The 18,172-nt window shown below is 42.6% G+C and overlaps 1 protein-coding gene across 2 annotated transcripts; it reads right to left on the bottom strand.

Annotated features, from left to right (window-relative positions):
- Positions 1-124: 124 nt before the first annotated feature.
- sardh (sarcosine dehydrogenase) lies at positions 125-17,742 on the bottom strand. Of its 2 annotated transcripts, XM_061293552.1 has the most exons (22): positions 17,572-17,741; positions 16,947-17,139; positions 16,735-16,871; positions 16,425-16,603; positions 15,997-16,176; positions 15,803-15,926; positions 15,576-15,676; positions 14,608-14,712; positions 13,053-13,182; positions 12,568-12,654; positions 9,801-9,891; positions 9,554-9,695; positions 7,367-7,450; positions 7,098-7,211; positions 6,858-6,996; positions 5,894-6,007; positions 5,530-5,677; positions 3,770-3,863; positions 1,992-2,154; positions 1,617-1,785; positions 1,314-1,449; positions 125-1,206 (listed from the first exon to the last, which is right to left on the bottom strand). In XM_061293552.1, the coding sequence occupies exons 2-22, from the start codon at positions 17,132-17,134 to the stop codon at positions 1,078-1,080; spliced, it is 2,754 nt and encodes a 917-aa protein (XP_061149536.1). In that variant the 5' UTR covers positions 17,135-17,139; positions 17,572-17,741; the 3' UTR covers positions 125-1,077. The 2 variants fall into 2 exon arrangements, with proteins under 2 accessions (XP_061149536.1, XP_061149537.1); XM_061293553.1 differs by lacking the exons at positions 125-1,206; positions 1,314-1,449; positions 1,617-1,785; positions 1,992-2,154 and adding an exon at positions 2,187-2,324 and having other exon boundaries at positions 17,572-17,742.
- Positions 17,743-18,172: the final 430 nt, after the last annotated feature.

Consider the following 18,172-nt stretch of genomic DNA (forward strand, 5'->3'; position numbering starts at 1 on the left):
TTTTGAAAAATGTAATAAATAATATATGGTACCGGTCGATTTTTTGACAATGGATGTTGAAGCAGTTGCCGCATTAACGATATGGAGCAGCCGCTTGCTTCAATAGAAACACAATGAGACACAATCAATCAAACAAGCAGGATTTATCCAATCGAAATTGAAAACCCGATAGGCCATTAGAAAGATGAATTGTCGCAGACAGACACGCTCATCTCAATTCAAAACTAAACGTGCCACAATTCAATTTCTTTTTGTAAACAATTTTTCCACATAATTAGACAAGAAGTCGTTCACAGAAAGTCTTCGGTGCTTCTTATTCATCCTGGACATTAAATGTAAAAGTAATTAAGTGCATCAACATTTTTTTTTCTGTTTTTGTGCTCAATGTCATTGAAATCAGATTGAGCAAGGATTTTTTTTTTTTTTCTCTCCCTCAAGTCATGATTCTCATAATAGACATCAGTCATCTGTAATGTGACTCAAAGAGCCTGCAGGGGTAGTCGTGTGTAACTGGCGAATGTTATACCGTTAGACTGCATAGGATGGGCCACGAACAAGGTTAGCGATGTACTACTGTGTATACTTTTGAAGTATCCTGCCACACAAACTGAAATTACCATTTGACTGAGAACAGAGATTGTTGTAAACCTCTAAATTGACAATGTAAAGCTCTCATTTCACTTTAAAGCCGTTTTGATTTCATTTTGTCTTGTGTTTTTTTTTTGCATTTTATGGCAGTTTTTTTTTTTTTAACTTAACTATTTCCAATGCAAATCTAATTTGCTTTTGATTCTTTCAGATTAATTTGGTACCTTTCTTGTTTTCGAAATAATTACAGAATCATTTAATGAGTAAACTCGCTATTAAACTCGAGCAGCTACACATAAAAGCCGAGGGCAGAAATGACCCTTAGCGATGGCTCATTCAGATTGGATTCATTTCATCTCGGAACCATCGGCATCCCCAACCAGTCACAGCATGGATAAAAGTTTTGTATTTGCCTGAGATTTGATTGAAACCTTGCACCTGCAAGTCAAACATGTGAGGAGGAGGTTTTCACTCTGGTCGATGTCCATGTCAATCGTAGATGCCTTTCACGCGCTTGTTCTCGGGGTCAAATGGAGATCTGATGTGGGCCGTGGCCTTGTACGTTACTCCCATTCTCTCCAGGGTGAACTCGCCACTCTTGATGAAATCAGCGCTCACCTGAAGATGGGCCGAAATTATAATGAAGTGAAAACAAATGGATTGGTGGCAAAAGGTAGCACTGAAAAGCTTTCGACTGAACCCGAATTGGGAAAGATCGTAATTACCACTCCGCCATCGGGATTGCGGATGTAGCCATAACCGATTGTCTTGTCGATATAGAATCCATAGTCAGCCCGCCGTAGGTGACCAACAGGGACGCCATTACGGAAGATTGCCTCCAGGCCAAACATTGGCACTTTCCTGTAAGTCGGAAAATACCCAAGAGTTAATTATCTTGGCACTTAGGGGATCCAAGCATATTACATGGGGGGCAGTGCTCCTGCAGACCCCCCTCTAGCTCCACCAGTGTATCACAGTTCAATATTGTCTGATTCAAAACTGTCAAGGTCTACGCAAGCTCGACTGACTCGTCGATGGTGAAGGAGACGATGCGTCTCCTGAGGCCTTCCTCCTTCTGCTTCTCCAGCCGATGGCGGCCCTGGAAGGGGATGGAGCTTTTCAACTTGCAGGTGAAGGCTAGCCCCGCCTCCAGAGGCGTGTCATCCGGGCGAAGGTCGGCGTGCCAGTGACGGTACCCTGACAAAATGGAGGGTGCTTGTTATTCAACAACCTAATTACAGTCATTCCATTAATGGAACTGTCCAACTCTGCAAAAATGCATTCATAATAAATAAAGGCCGTGCTACTCCGAAATAATTTCACACTCCAGCTGAAGTATTTATATCTCCATAATAAGGCTAAAAATGTTGATTGCTCCCAGCAGACTTGAGTGTCCATGTTACCTTTCTCTATACTGAGCGAATCGATGGCTCTGTATCCTGAATTGACGATGCCGTGCTTGGCGCCGGCAGCCATGACGGCGAGGTAGACGGGAAGGCACGAGTCTTTGGGAACGTGCAGCTCCCAGCCCAGCTCCCCGACAAAGGACAGACGCATTGCTCGTACCTAGAAGAGAGCGACAGACGAGGAGGCTTAGAAAAGATGCGGCATGCCTACACACACACACGCACACACACACAAACACACGCACGCACAAGCATCCTCAGCCAAACACAAGCACACAAATGCACACATTTAATCTTGAAGCTCCACATTGAATTGCATTTGAATAGTGTCTGTACACAGAGGAAGGAAGCCAGGAAGAGGAAAAGCAAAATGAATAGAAAGTACATAAAACACAGTAAATAAGGAGCACAGATGCAATTATTATCTTTGTTTTATAAATGACATGTCTAAAAATGCCTTAAAGGACATTTAAAATTACATTTTGGAGTTGAAATGATGGAAGACAGGGGAGGAGAAAAAGGACTTATGCATTTAAAACTGGCGAAAGCCAAAAACTGAAAGGCGAAAATCTGGATTTTAATAGAAAGATGGAGCATTTGAAAATGGTCTGCTCCGTCTCCTATCGTTCTAATCTTGCAATCTCTGCAGCAGAGAATTCAGGAATCCCAAAATGGGATGAGGATGGCTAGATAAAATCTCAACAGCTCGTTCTTAGAAAACAGACACTGCATGACGACGCTGGGGCAGATTCACTCACTTTACATGGTCCCTCATGGGAAATTGAATACGAACAAATCTGCATTCCGAAATAGATTGTGTTAATCCGAAGAGGTCCCTCTGTATTTGAATAACGCTTTGACAAGAAGGCAACGCTAAAGCTCAGAGGATGGCCTGATAGCAAAAATGAGTTAGTGAGCAAATGAGGAAAGAAAAAAAAAAGTGTGAAGTAAGGAGAGAAATGTCTCCAACAGTTTCCCCAGTGGGCGCTGTGACAGTTGGGCCATCTGGCCAGCCAAGGTTCACCCTGGGCCCCATATGTACATGTTGCCCTGCGCGGTCACAAAAGTGCACGCTCACAAATCTGCACGCTTGCCGCATCAAACACACGTTGCACACGAGCAAACACAAACCAAGAAGAATTCAAATGACCCAAAGCGGCACACTTGGTTCCTCAAGCGAGTTATAAGGGGGTGGGGTGGGGGTTTTGTTCTCGCAACACTGCAGCCATTAAAATGTCACCCAGACAAGACCAGTAAGCAGCACCAACGCCGCACAAGCAACACACTTGTGTACATGCGCAAACATTGCGAGAGAAATGCCGGCTCCAGTCACTTGTGCTTTGAATAATTTACGCAAGAGCAACCAAGACAGCGGGCTCGGGCATGTGTTAGGCGCTGCATGAGCCGGAACAGCACGTTTGCTTTGGTCGTAGGCCAATGACCGTGTTGGTCAGTTTCAAAGACCAAAGTTCCAGTAATTCTTACTCTGACATACTGGCTGGGCCATTACAGGGAAAAAAAAATCATCATAATTATTTGGATTGATTTTTAAACTTGCTGTATGGCACATCATAGTTTTTCTATGACAGTGAGAAGCCAAAATGAAAATCCCAACTCCATTTGGATTAATTACCCACCGCTAGTCGAAATTGAGCAGCAGTTGAGCTGAGAAGAAAATTAAATCAGGGTTATTTTGAGGTCATCAAATGCATCACTTGCAATTAAAAGCCGAGCCCCCGACTGTGTGCTCTGTGCGGGTTCGTGCGTATTCTCACCTGGTGGCCGGCCGCTTTGACAACTTTGTGGGTGGAAAAAGGAAAGGCTTCATTGCTGAGGTCTGTGTCCAACACCTCTTGTAGCACCTCTCGACTAGACAAGGCGAGCAAACAAGGAATCATCAATAAGACAAAATATATTTTATTATTATTGAAAACTAACACGTGTTTTAGACATTAAAAATAAAATATAAAATATTTTTATTATTTAAAACGAACTCATCATTAAAATATATTTTTTATCATTTTTATTGATGTATTTTATTTCTATTTATTTCAGTTTTTATTATTTAAAACTAACTCATCAAATGTTTTACACATTCAAAATAAAATGTTTAATGTACGAGCACATCAGTTTGTTAAAGAGGGCATAATGTAATATGAAAAGCTGCTTTTTATGGGAAGCTCACTTTGCCACACTTTGAAAATCCTGCTCTCGTATAAGACGTATTACACTGAGATAGATGTGATAAGACTTCAGAGGTAAAAGAAGAAGAAGGGGAGAAAAAAAAAGAGCTCATGGCTCACAAGCAATCTAAAAAGGTGCTCCCGTGATAACCTCTCCCACTAACACACACGCACAAAATCGATATTACATAAAAATGAGTCAGCGGCAAAAAAAGCACTAAGTTTAGCTTACTTTGCTTCTTGTACACTTTGAAGGGTGGGGTGGGGGGGTCAGTGAAAGAACTCAATGCCTCTGAAGGATATTTTTGCAGGAGCAAAACCAAACGTCAGGAAGCCACAAGTGAAGTTGGGGGAACATGTTGGATTTTTCTCAAAAAGCAATCGATGCAGTCGCAGGCGTGCAGTGATGCGTGCGGGGCCCTGTCGTCTCACTTCTGCACTCCCTGAAGCTACGCTTTGTTCATTGAACTCGAGAACACACGAAAAAAGGACAATTAGCTATAAATAAGCTGTGAAAAGGTTAAAGGTGCTCCTTCGTGAGAACTCGCAACCACCAATCACATTCTTGGACATGCTAGCTTATCCGCATATATACAGTATTTTTATTTCAATGGACAAATGACTTTGGGGGTTCCATTCTATCGTCTTTGGGGGATTACACATGCATCAAAAACTTGCACAGTAAGGTTGCTGTTGATTAATAGTAGCGTGCATTCAACATAACACAGCACTTGGTGTCCGACTGAATTCTCACGAGACCCCTTATTAAACACGGCCTCTCAGAATTCCAATAAAAAAACACGCAAAACGTCCATGTTAATTATCAGAACTTCACCCCAGTTCCATTCTCTGGAGCTAATACATGCCTTAATTACTTCATATGTTCACACCAGTCAAGAACCACTCAATAATTCCCATAGTCAACATTCAATTAGTTGTGTGAATCTATAATGAAATGAGCACACACACACACATAGTTTTAGTGTGACAGACTCCTGGAGCTAGTGACGCACTCGATAGTGCTTTGACGCAAATGTTCACAGCAAGAGGAGAAGGTGGAGGGCGGGTGTTGGGGTGAGGAGAAGATTATGAGAGTTGGTTGAGGATAAAAGAAAAGTGCGGCTGGGGGAGAATATAGCAAGATCAAGAGAAGATGGAAAAAAAGACTCCTCAAGGGGATGCCATCAACACAACATATAAGTAGAGCAGAATGTGACTGAGTGGGAATCCAAAGATTGGAGAGGTTTCGGAATATGTGCGCTGGTTAAAAGCTTAAAAACGTTTCTTTTTTTATTCAAAATCAAGCTGTTCAAGTCCAATGAATAGCTTGAGTGCATGTTTGCCCACCTTACCTCTTGGGTCCCTGGATGCTGATCATGCCCATGTCCTCTGAGTGGTCCGTTAGCTGGCAGCGGAAGCCCTGGTCCTGGAGAACGGTTCGAATGTGGTTCCAGTTGTGCTCGGCAACGCCGCCTCCGATGGCCAGGTAGTACGCATCACCTTTGGTAGAAATTATAGAAATTCAACCACTTAAAAAAAAAAAGGTCACTTTCTGGTTTACAAAAAAAAAAAGACAGGAAGACAACCTGTAATTTAACAGTCACAAACTCCTGATGTCAATTTTCCAGAAAAGGTGGGTAGTAATTTGAAGGACAAATGGAACAAGACATATTGACACTGAAGACAGGATTTTTTAATTTTATCCTTCAAACTTACCATTTGACTCAGGTGCCAGCGGGAGGTTGGCGGCTCCTGATTCGAGTCTGCTCACTGTCAGATCAGCTTCCGTCCCACCTCTTGAATTCAGCATGCAGGTATACACAGTGGAACCTGCAAAACACAAACACACGTAAAATTCTGAAATACACTAAGACAATAAAAAAAAAAAAACAAGGGTATTAAACTGTACCAGATAAAAATGCACGTGTATTTGACTTTTTGTTTTTAGTGAGCTTTTCTATACATTGTCAGAGGACTTTTGAGAAAATCTTTTTTTGCATCAATAGAGTGATTTCTTCAAAGGCCTATCCCCAAACCTCAAAGGAGAACACATCAGATCTGCCTCGTTTGTCTTGACACACTTTTGAAGCCCGTGTGCGATTCCTGGCAGCAGTGCTTGTCAGAAGCTGTACCAATAACACGTAAACCCTTTTTTTATTTTGTTCCGAAGCTACCGCGGCTGAACGTGAACCCCTATTAAAACGGAAATGTCAACCGAGCGCATCACTGGCAGAAACAGTCACCGCCAGACCGCTGGCGACATCGTGTCGAATGACATCTGTGTATAATTTCAAGAGACATAAAACGCGCCCGTCACCCGGCTGGCTGGGGGACATGCTAAACCGTGACTGTCCTTCAGCCATCACGCACAGCAATAGGTGATTGACATGAAACATCACGTGTGTCTGGGTGCTAATTCGAATGTATACTCAGTCTCTTCTGGGACTAACAGTTGCTGTTGGCTGCATTTTTTTTTTAATCAGACGAACTTGATCCTGCCTCGCTAAGTGATAAAGTACTTCATTTCACAACACTACGGGCTCCGAATGCTTAATTGGAGGTGATTGAGAAAATATACTGCTCATTTTGATGTCTCGCCTCATTTTGAAACTGTCAATCCTTCTCCACCATCTGTCGCTACCCTCTATGTATATGAGATGCGTTGGCTAGTCACACCGACCTGGCTTCTTGTTGACATCGGCAGTGAACAGCCAATCGGCTGCTTTCTTGGCATCTGGACCGGTGAGATAGAACTTTCCAAAGTAGGACATGTCAAACACGGCAACGGCGTGCCTGCACGACAGGCACTCGCTTTTGATCTGCATTTGGGAGGGAAGAAGAAGAAAAAAAAAAAAATCTACCGTGAGCACTCGAGAACCAAAACGTTCATATCTAACCCGATGGCCAGGCTCATTCTTACCACATCGTGATGAGGTGGGAAGTTAAAGGTGTATTCCTTGCCCAGCAGCTCGTTGTATTTATACTGCTGATTCGTCTTGATGTCATAGGCGCCATAATAATCGTAATCTTTAACCTTCCCAACAACATAGATAAACAAAAACGAGGAGAGGGATTTGGAATTACTACTCAGTGCGATGTGCCTGCACAACTACAAGCTACATCACTTGCCGGGATTAGTTTGCTTTTGACGGTGCAAGTGTGGTTTTAATATGTGTGTGTTTGTCTCACAGGAGCTTGTCCGTCCTTGGTGAACCAGCCCGGTCTCTCCCAGCCGTGTCTCTCCTGGAAGACGCAGCCTTGCTCTGTCAGCACCTGCAAAGAAAAGGCAATTGACAGTTAAGAGGGAAGGAAAAAGCTTGCAGAGCTCAGGGTATGATAGTCAAGTGATTACTTTAGAGTTGGATGGACGTATCTACAAACTGGGAGGTTGCTTTTATTTAAAATTGGGAAAAAAAAAATGTAGATGTTTTTTGTGATGGTAGTAGAATATTTTTTCCTTTGAAACACACTCTCCTTTCCAGTAATATATTTATGCGTTTCCTTTTAAAACTGTGAATCATGCAAGCTTACGCCGATAGCCATCCGGGATAAAAATATCAATGTCCAAAAAAAAAAAAAGAAGTATAAATAGACTCTGTGACTAAAATCAATAATCGCACAAATTACATAAAATGTCTCTTAATTTTTTCGATATGATGGAACGCATCGGAATAAAATGCTTCACCTCCTCCTCGCTGGAATTGACAATCGCCCACTGTTGCTACTGTAGGTGTCTGATGTGTTAGCCGTCTCCTGCCAAGCCTTCCCACACCGAGCTATATTTACCATCTTTGCTACACAGCAAACGTGCAAGCAGCCACGTCAGAGAGGCCCCTGTTAGTGTTACAAAAGCGGGCTCACGGTGGCTCCTAAAAAGACTCCATCTAATTAGTTTCAAAGGAACAAGTGAACACTAAGTACCTCTATGTCGTGGTGAGACCAGTATCGCACACACACCCACGACTTATTAAGACAATAATGGACTTTTTTTTTTAATTTTCTTCCCAGGGCTGCTACTAAAACTGTCAACACTGCTCACTGGCTGAAGGAAGGCCAGTTGCTAGGTGATCTCTCTTAGCAAGTGATTAGCGTGGGTCTTAAAAGGCTCCGAGACGAAGGTTAGAGCAGCCTGGTCGCGCAGGAAAGTTACTCACGAGTAGCAAACACATGCTCGTTAAGATGGGGGTGAAAAAGGTGCCATAATTAGAATGGAGAAAGCTGACGTTGACACGTGACCACTCGGGCCAGGGAATAGTAAAACGGGAGCATGATGCGTAATTGCGTTTTGGAATTATCGAAGCAAATTCGAGTGCAGTACAGGGCAGCGACCAGCAGAGGCAGGGTTGAGTCTGAACTAGTTTGCTTCTGAAATTGGCAAACATTACCTCCTTCTTTGTTGAAGTAATGAGCTCCCATGAAAAAAACAAACAAAATAACAGTCGACAGCAAATTTGAGTGCAGTACAAGGCAGCGACCAGCAGAGGCAGTGTTGAGCCTGAACTAGTTTGCTGCTGAAATTGGCAAACATGACCTTCTTTGGCGAAGTAATGAGCTCCCATAAAAAAAATGACAAAATAACAGTCGACAGTAACAAACGTTAGTTAACGCAATCTGTTGTGCAGAAAAACGCTGAGCAGCATGTACAAGGACAGACCCTGTCAGACAACGTGGCAGTTAAATGAAGTCAGCAAAGAGGAAGGAAGACTAAGTGGGCCATTAATGTTTAAATACGACGGCAAGGATCCATTAGGAATTTGTGTCGGGCGTAAAGGGAAGTTGAAAGACATGCGAGACTCGGCGAGCGGAGATAAGTGCGTCATTTATAGTCGCCATGGCGGGATCGCATTAATAAACGTAGCCACGGAAGAAGAGTGACACGGCTAACTGCCTTCTGTTTCAGCCTCGATCGTTTTTCTGACCGCATGAAAAGGCAACAGAGGGTGAAAGGATGAAGGAGGGACGGAGGGGAGAAATGACAATGACAAAGGAATTAAATGAGACGCTGGCTAGACAACAAAAAAAGGAGTCAGAGTTTGACGCCGAAAGACATTAATCACAAACACGCACTTTGACTGCAAACGATACAATCAATGACACACCGACAAAAAGTGTGGTACGCGTTGTTATTGCCGACCAATGTGTTAAATGTGTTTAATTTTGAGTGGAGCTAATTAAGATTTGAATGTGGCGACTGTTTGGACTCTGGATTTAATACCTTCATATACAAATTGATCTCAATGGGAAATATTGTAGCATGCTGCAAGTGTGTAGAGCAAACAAAACTTTTAATAATATCCGTCTTTCCGTCAGCAGGCATTATAAAATATGCACAAAGTGTTTGTGCTTGTGAAGCATCGCTTAAAAGCTGTCAGCTACCTGATGGAACGGATCCTTCCTCATGTTTCTGCTCGCCAAGGGCTCATCAAACGGGAACACCACGGAGTAATTCTTTGCGTACGACTCGTGGCTCCGCTCTCTGATCCACCGTTGGTTGTCTGTCAGCGAGTTATGGAAACGCCTGACATGGAAATTCAAACGAGCATTGCGTATTAAAAGTCCCAATCGTGCAGATTGAAATTTTTGGCCATTATGATACATTAGTATGTTTTTTTTTTGCACCTACCTAATATCATATCCATACATGTCCTTCTCAGGGCGGCCGTGGATAATCCAATGAGCTAGCTCGCGACCACAGCCACCTCCCAACATCATACCTGGCAAAAATTAGAGAATCTAAATGACAGTTTCCATAGTCAAAATATCGCTAACACGCTGCCATTAAAATAAGCAAACAGAAAGTGAAGAAAATGAAAAGAGAAATTCACATCATGATTTTATTGCGACCTCCTCAAAAAAAAGCATTTGGAAAGTTAGTTGACCCCGACACTAACTTCCAATTAGTATTTCAGCCATCTTGGTCCCAACAGAGCAGCATTAATGAGTTTTTCCCTCGAAGCGCCCCCTCCCCTTTAGTTCCCTTCTTAGCAATTTGCATATGTGTGTGTGTTGCGACACAGCATCAATATGCAGCGGCGCAACCCGAGTGGCCTTGCATCTTTCTTTCATCCCCCCATCAGCGCTCTCTCACTTTCTCCCCATCTAGGATCATTTCACACATCTGCCAGTGTCGTCACTCCGGGGCCGGGTCGGAGGTGGACGTCTGAACGGATGGATGGTGGGGAGGAGAACAGCGGGATGACAGAGTTCTCCCGAGACACTTGGACAAGCAGCGGGGCGAGGTGGCACTGATAAATGTCACTCGAGATAACCGGGCTGACGTGCGAGAACGCATTGGCGTGCGAGTGTTCGTGCGTCCACTCATCTCATCAGGACTCCTCGTCTCCTCGTTTCCTACTCGGCTGTCTGCGTGCCGCTCTATTACCGTTCGCTCGTGCTGCGCAAACATTTGTTCCCCACTGTGTCTCTATCTGTCTCTCCTGCTCCTTTCTCATGTGCCGCTTTCACAAACGCTCAGAAATTGAATTTAAATAGAGAGGCTGGATTGCTAAGGAAATGATGGGTTGACGTCACAGCATACAAGAACATTGTATAAAATCCTCTTTCCATGTATTTCTTTTTAAAACCAGCTGAAGAAAAATGTATTTCAACCGCAATTGTAACCCAAATGTCAACGTCAAAGCTTTCCTTTCGATAATAATATCCAATAACATTCCGCATCCAAGCCATTATTCCCTCTCCTGCAACACTTTTGATAATACCTCTAACATTTCTTCCAAAATAGACACAAAGCAACTACTTACACCCGCTTTATTTGCCCTAACCACCACCTCGCTGCAATAATAAGATAGCATGCATGCAACTGCCCGCTTTGGCAAAGACCCCAACTTCATCCACAGCTGTACAACGCATGACTTCTTCTGGTTGCACACAGCTTGATGGGACCATGAAGGGCAGCTGGGGTAAGGCTCGTGAGTCAGTTGGCATACATTGTTCCGCCCCCATAAAAAAAATAAATTAAAAAAAAAAAGGCAAATGGGGGTGCACTGCAGCCTGGATGCATTTTCCACAAACAAACAGTCATTACAAGCCTGACCTCATATAAACTTCATGAGAGTAGAGCGCCACAAATTATAAGGTTTTTTTTTTTTTTTATCCCATTTTACCATGATTTAATTTTTTGAAATTGGTAATAGAAACCATCATGCAGGTCTTAATTAACTTGTTATTGTGGTTTCACTTTTTTTTTTGCATTAGCGATTCCAAATCTGCTAAAGAGCGTTGCAGCACTCAGACTAATTGCACTTATTACTTTTCTAAAAGCATCACTGCCTAAAGTACAGGCAATTTTAAGTACCGTACCAAATATCACTGAGATGAAGGTGCTAATTATTGTGATTATATAAAATGGCCCGACATGGCAAAAACCATCCAGTGGTTAAGAGCAATTACATGCCCATAATCATCACTACAAACAAAAACTCTTATGAGTTCTGACCGATGCTCTGACATCGCCAAGGTAATTCAATGTTGCCTGGCAACGAGTACAATTACCGAAAGGAAGCACTTGAAGCAAGTGCTGAACTTTAGCCCGGTGGTTTCTCCCAAACCCAAACAGTGCTCCAAGTAAGCCGCTGTGTGACGTGAATGTGTTCTGTGCGATAAGAGATGTGAGATGAGACGGCGGCCGGGCGGGGGGATGGCGCATTTTGCAGAGAGAGACATCAGAGCAAGGATTTCATAACGAGACTTCAGCTTTAGCCCAGGCTAACGGTGGATTGTTTTGTGGGTACTTTCTCTTACGCCGACGACTTTAACATTTACACCTCCGCACGATGCATCTTTCTTGACGCTGGCATTTCTTCATGTCTCAAGTCAGAGGTGAACTCTGTCAAGTCACTTAATGGAATGACACTTTTAACCTGAGGCACTTTTGGATTACTTTGTGTCCGTCAGAGTTCAGGTATAATAGTGGGGAAGATTAAAGGTCCTTAGTAAATTCAGAACAATCATTTGGTTATGTAATCTTTTTTGTTTTTAATAACATTATTTATGATTTCTGACTAATGTGTGACAACTATGAGTGATAAGAAAACAGGCACAAATATAATGTAAAAATATACAATAGTGTATAAAAATAATTTACAAAAATTAATATAACAAACAAATAATAAAAGCATTCTGTGGGAGGTTTGGTGAAGAATTTTCTTGAATTTCTGTAAAAACCATCAACCCTCAAATTCCTGGAAATTTACATTTCTGTTGGCAAGAACTATTTATTTTGAGTATTAAATTAAAATTCCCTTCTCTGTCAAATATGAAAGCTCATCTTGATGTTGACTTACAAAACGAGAACATCATGTAAATATGCACTGCAGACTACCGAACAAAACAGTTTATTTACTTGAAAAAAACAAACAAAAAAAACTTACCAGCACTGTTGAAGCCACAGCCCAAAAAGAAACCTCTGACCTCTGGAGCTTCTCCCATTAGCGGCTTATGGTCTGCTGTGAAGGATTCTGTAGACAAAAAAAAAAGACTGAATGTCTACATTATACTAGCAGAAGAAAACAAACTTTACTTTTCTTCATGACTAATATCGCAATATATTGTAGTACTATAACAAAGTTATGGTCATTAAGATTTAATTTGAAATTCCCTTAAAGTAGGCCTATGTGGTGATGTCATCAGACTCATTTTCAGACAGACAGATCTTCCTAAACCCATTAGTCTCCCCTCATCACTAATTTGCATTTATTATAATCTTTCCATATTTCCATATTTATTTCGTTGTAATTAGGTATGAGTGTTTCTGGGAGAAATCCGACTCGGTACAATCACAGATAGATTCTATTCATTTCTAAATTTGATGGTGAGAGATCTTTTTTTGGGAAAAAATGAGTCTGTGTGCTTGTACCTGGTCCACAGACAGTGGATTTAATACCAGTCTGTTCTAAAACCGGAACTCTGTTGATAGCTCCCTCGATATGTTGCATGAATACATCCCAGTCCAAGTCAAACAGGCTGAAGGCAAATTTATCAGAAACCTGAAAAAAATGAAAAAAAAAATTAAACATATACCAATCATATATTCTTATTCATTTGAAAATGTCCAATTCAAATAAATGTGAAAAAAACAAATCCGTTTTATCGACATGTTTACTGTTTCGGACAGAATTCAAGAACGATGCAGCCCAGGAGTTTTGTGTTCTTACGAAGCACAGCTTCCTCAAGTGGAAATTGCTTTTGTCCAATTGAGCACAGTCCTCCACGTCCTTCCCAAGACATCAATCCTTCTTACTTCGCCCTCTATTCTCGCTAACTCTCATCTCCTCTTTCTCCTCCAAAGCGATCAAAGCCAGCGCTCGGCTGCAGAACAAGGAGAAAAGATTAAGAAGTGGCTCCGGCACGCATGAATCACGTCGGCGGCGTACGCCACCCGGCACAAAGACGCAAAGTCACCAAAGATGAAGTCGAACTGTTTGATCGAGTCACTTCGGAAAGCCGTTACACGAAGGCAATTTGCACTTATGGGCCACAACATTAGGTACACCTGCACAAATTAATAAACCCAAACTGAGGAACCGCTAATCTGCTTTGATAAAGAGATAAGAACTAACACACCCATCAAACTTTGCTCGAAATAATTTATCTTTGTTCAACTACCTTCGCCAGCAACATAGAGCGACAGCAATAATGACTGAATGTTCTTTCAGGGTTGTACTTAATTAACCTGTGCACTCTTTTTTTTTTCACTCCAATAAAAGGTCAAGAAACAAAACATAATTTAAAAAGTTTCAAAAAGGACGACAGCGTAACAAATTGCACACACGTTGAGGGTTTGAGTCAGTTGAAAGAAGAACAGATTAAACGGGCGAGGATGTGAAGTCGACAGAATGAGCTACGTGATGTGTTTGATTTTGTGATTAACATGAGAAAAGCCAACGCTCTCTCACTAAAGAACATTGCACGAGGATGAGAGATTTGCACAACTAGGAGTAAAGACATTCATTTTGATGTCTGCATCAAAAGCAACCCCCTGTGGTATTGCGCTGCGTAGAATTGTGTAATAAGGGTGAAATAGAAATTCCTTCTGAAATTGTTTGAGGATGCTGAGATGCAAGTCATGCCATGTTTATGATGTCACTGCTGAAATACAACAATGATGACATCATACAGCACATTAAGACAGGGGTGTCAAACACATTTTTGGCACGCATTGTAGTCAGTTTCCCTCGGAGGGCCATTATGACTGTCAGTGAAATCAGAGACTAGTAAAAACTGTTCGGTAATAAAAATTGCTAACAATAACCCTATTTTTTAAAAAGTGAAGATCATTTGTAATTTTTGTAATGACAAAGTCAATGTAAAATTTGTCTTTGCGAGCCACATAAAATGATCTGACAGGCCGTATCTGGCCCCCGGGCCTTGAGTTTGATAGCGATGCATTAAGAGGTTACACGACTATTTACCTCATCCCAAAAGATAGGGTTTTGTTCGTAGCCACCCACGGACAAGGCGTCACCTTGGAGACGCAGGTACACCGATGCATCATGGTCCCTCACATTTGGCATATTCTGCACAGATGGAACAAAATGTTCGAACGCCTCACCTTCACAAAAGGACAAAAGAAAAGACAAACGAGAAAGACAAAAGAAACCGCTAGCTTGGGCCACTTTCAAGCAAAGGTCATTGTCAGGCTCGAGACACTACTAAGACATTGCAATAGGTAAGCAGAGCTGCATTAAGATTAGCATCAGCTTCATTGCTCAGTGTCAACATTGTGGAGGTATTTTCAGTCTAATGTAAAAGCCCTCCCCACAAACGAGGCATTTATCATTTCCCTTTAAACGGTGACATAATTTACAACCAATAATACAATGGATGAGAAAAAAATGTGTTGTGAATCAAACTGTAAACTCACCAAGAAAACTTTTACTATCGTCATAAATCAGTGTGACAAGCAAATAGTTTTTCCCCGACAAAATATGACCAGTTAAGTCGCCCCCGGCTGACCATTAGAAAGAAAACACTTTTTAGTGACTGGGCCTACAACCACTTACTTTATTCCATTTTATGGACGCGTGTGTGAGCGCGTGATGGAGCAGTAATGCTGCCTAAGCTCCTCTTAAACTAGATAAGAGAGACGAGTTCTGGCTTAAAAAGCATCAGCCTCTGGAGGATGAGCACTGTTACACATCTGCCCACTGGCTCGGTGCACATTTGCTAATTTGATACACATGACAAAGTTAAGCAGTGTCACTTCAGATAGGACTTGTAAATACACGGCCAGCCTAAGACAATTAGAATATGTACACACGCAAAAAAAACACACACACGAAACCAGCTGAGGTTTTTACATGTTGCATTTAAATGGTTACAGTGCCCTCTGCTGGTTGTATCAAGAGTTTCTACCAGCCAGCATGGTCTCTAAAAGTACCTGAATGCCTTCAATTCTCTCTGTGACCACATAGGCGTGATGCATGGCAACGAGGGGCACTTTCACTCCAGCCATGTTCCCCAACTTGGTGGCCCACACTCCTGTACAAGATATTAATGTCACCTTCTATTCTAAATATATGCAATGATAGCACTTCTAACTTTAGCATTTACTCATTTGCATTTTTTTTTTGTGTGTCTGACAAACAAAACATTTGATTGCCTGACCTGCACAGTTGACCACACACGGTGTCTCGATGGTGCCGTGCGGGGTCTCCACTGCCTTCACCCTGTTGACCCCGAGGTCATCCGCGCGCACTTTGATATCGGTAACAGGGCAGTTCTCAATCACCTGATTTAGAAGGGCATCACAGAAATGGTAGCTATCTGCATTTTGTGACACTGTGATGAGTAAATGTTACCGTGGCTCCCCTAGCAGAGGCAGCTCTGCTCAGGGTGGTGCAGGTGCCCGCAGGATCCATGGTACCATCTTTGGGCACGTAAAGGGTCCCATAGAGGTCATCAACGTTCATCAGAGGGTAAAGGTCCTTGGTCTCAGCAGGTGACAGCACATGGGATTCGATACCGTAAACTTTCCCCAGCTGGAAATTGGAGAGTGGTTATGACATTGAAAAGTAACATTTTCAATATATGATCAACTATGCAAGAGGAGTCTCTACGGTGGGGAATTGCATTGCATGAGTTGAACTTGAGACTCTTGGCACCGGTAGACTCAAAGTAATCAAAGCAGTTATCTACACGTGTAACATGTATAGAACCAAACAGCAACTTTATTTTTAAAGCATGCGTAAGAAAATGCAATAATTGGCAGTTGTGTCTCGTTTCTCACCGACATGAGGCGTTTGTACTCGTCCAGACGCTGCTTGTTGGAGGCGATGAAGAGTCCTCCATTCTGGATCCAGCCAGTGTGGAGGCCCGTCTCTTCCTCCAGGTCTTTGCTGATTACGTTACGAGTGTGGGCCAGCAGCTCCACTTCAACGTCGCTCGGGCGGAGCTGCCACAGAAGGCCTAGAAGAAAGGCCCAGAGAAACACACACAGAAACATTTTCTTTGGTCAATGCACCTTCTCAGTCGCAATGCCCTGAGCATCTCCTGGTTCTTGAAAAACCACAAGCATGCGCAAACTTTCAGTCTATTACCCGCTGTGTGCCAGGTGGTTCCAGCAGTCAGTCGGTCCCTCTCCAGCAGAACCACATTGGTCATGCCCATTTTAGCAAGGTGGTAGACGGTCTGACATCCCAGACTGCCTCCACCGATCACCACTACATCAGCTGACCTGAACAAAGAGACAGGAGAACAAATTATTAAGACGTCATAGCAACCAAATACAGTTAATCTTATGAATGCAAACCTCGGTAAAGGTTTAGTTGGCCCGGATGTGACTGTGTCATCTTGTTTGAGTGTCTTCTCATAGGGGACGCTCTTCTCTGTGGTGTGCTCGGAACTGTAGGTCCGACAACTTGTGCGGCACAGTGGGGTGGTGAGCGGGGGGCATCCCACCGACACCAATCGCCTAACTGCAGTCCCAAGAAAGGCCATGACCTCTGTGGAGTAGAGGCAGAAACCAGATGACGTCACGAGCTTACGTAGTGTGTGTGTCCAGTATGTGTCAGTGTACTTATATTTATGTATGAGTGTATATAAATGTATGTATGAACGCATATAAAATAAATACGCAGTAAATCTACTACTGCTAGCAAACTATTTATTTACAAACTTTCAAGTCAAGCTGAGGGCTGTCACATTTTTTCTTCACTGTGACCAACAAATGCTGACGAGAAGAAACGCGCTTTAATGATCGTTTGCCTCCACTCAAGTATTAACCTCGAAAGGCTTGCAAGATGCATGTAAATAAAGTATTGCAGTGATTGGAAAGCAAGCGTCTATCGTACAGCACATGCAAGCACAAACAAGTCTGATCGGCATTACGTGGCTGGCGCACGGCTGCAGCAGCCATGACACTCGTCAACACTTACCGGAATTAATAAAATGAGCAAGTTCGAAAAGCTTTGGAGCTGTGTAAGTGTGTCCAGAGGAGATCAATTACAGGTAAAATATCGGAGACTTCCTGCCAATCCACATGGACATATGTCCACAACGTGGAGCTGGCTACTCGTTGGCCACGCCCCTTTCCTGTTTACGAAACGAGTGGTGTCAGCCGAACCGACCGGTCATGAGGTCAAATTCCGCCCGTTTTTTGTTAAATGTATAACTTCAAATCTAGTCTGTGGAAAATTAATAATAACTCTAGAATTATTTTAAGACACGAACTTGCAAATTAATAGATGCAGACATTTTTGAGTCAAAGTGAAGTCAGGACAGTCAATGCATAATAAAATGCTATTAAAAAAACTCAAAAAATGCATACAAAACATGTATGTGAAACCCCCACCTGCAGCCTGGCAGCCAATGAGGATCTTACTTCAGGAAGCCTCCTGCAGAAGGAGGTTCTTTCCAGTTGGAATCCACGGGAACAGGACTAGAGCGGTGGAATCTCACAATCTTCTGAATTTGCACCTCTGTCAACCCTGTGAAAATTAACCCAAGGAACCTTTGAACGGGACCCTTTGAATCCTA

The sequence above is a fragment of the Syngnathus typhle genome, linkage group LG12 (assembly GCF_033458585.1).
Source record: "Syngnathus typhle isolate RoL2023-S1 ecotype Sweden linkage group LG12, RoL_Styp_1.0, whole genome shotgun sequence".
NCBI classification, from domain to species: Eukaryota; Metazoa; Chordata; class Actinopteri; order Syngnathiformes; family Syngnathidae; genus Syngnathus; species Syngnathus typhle.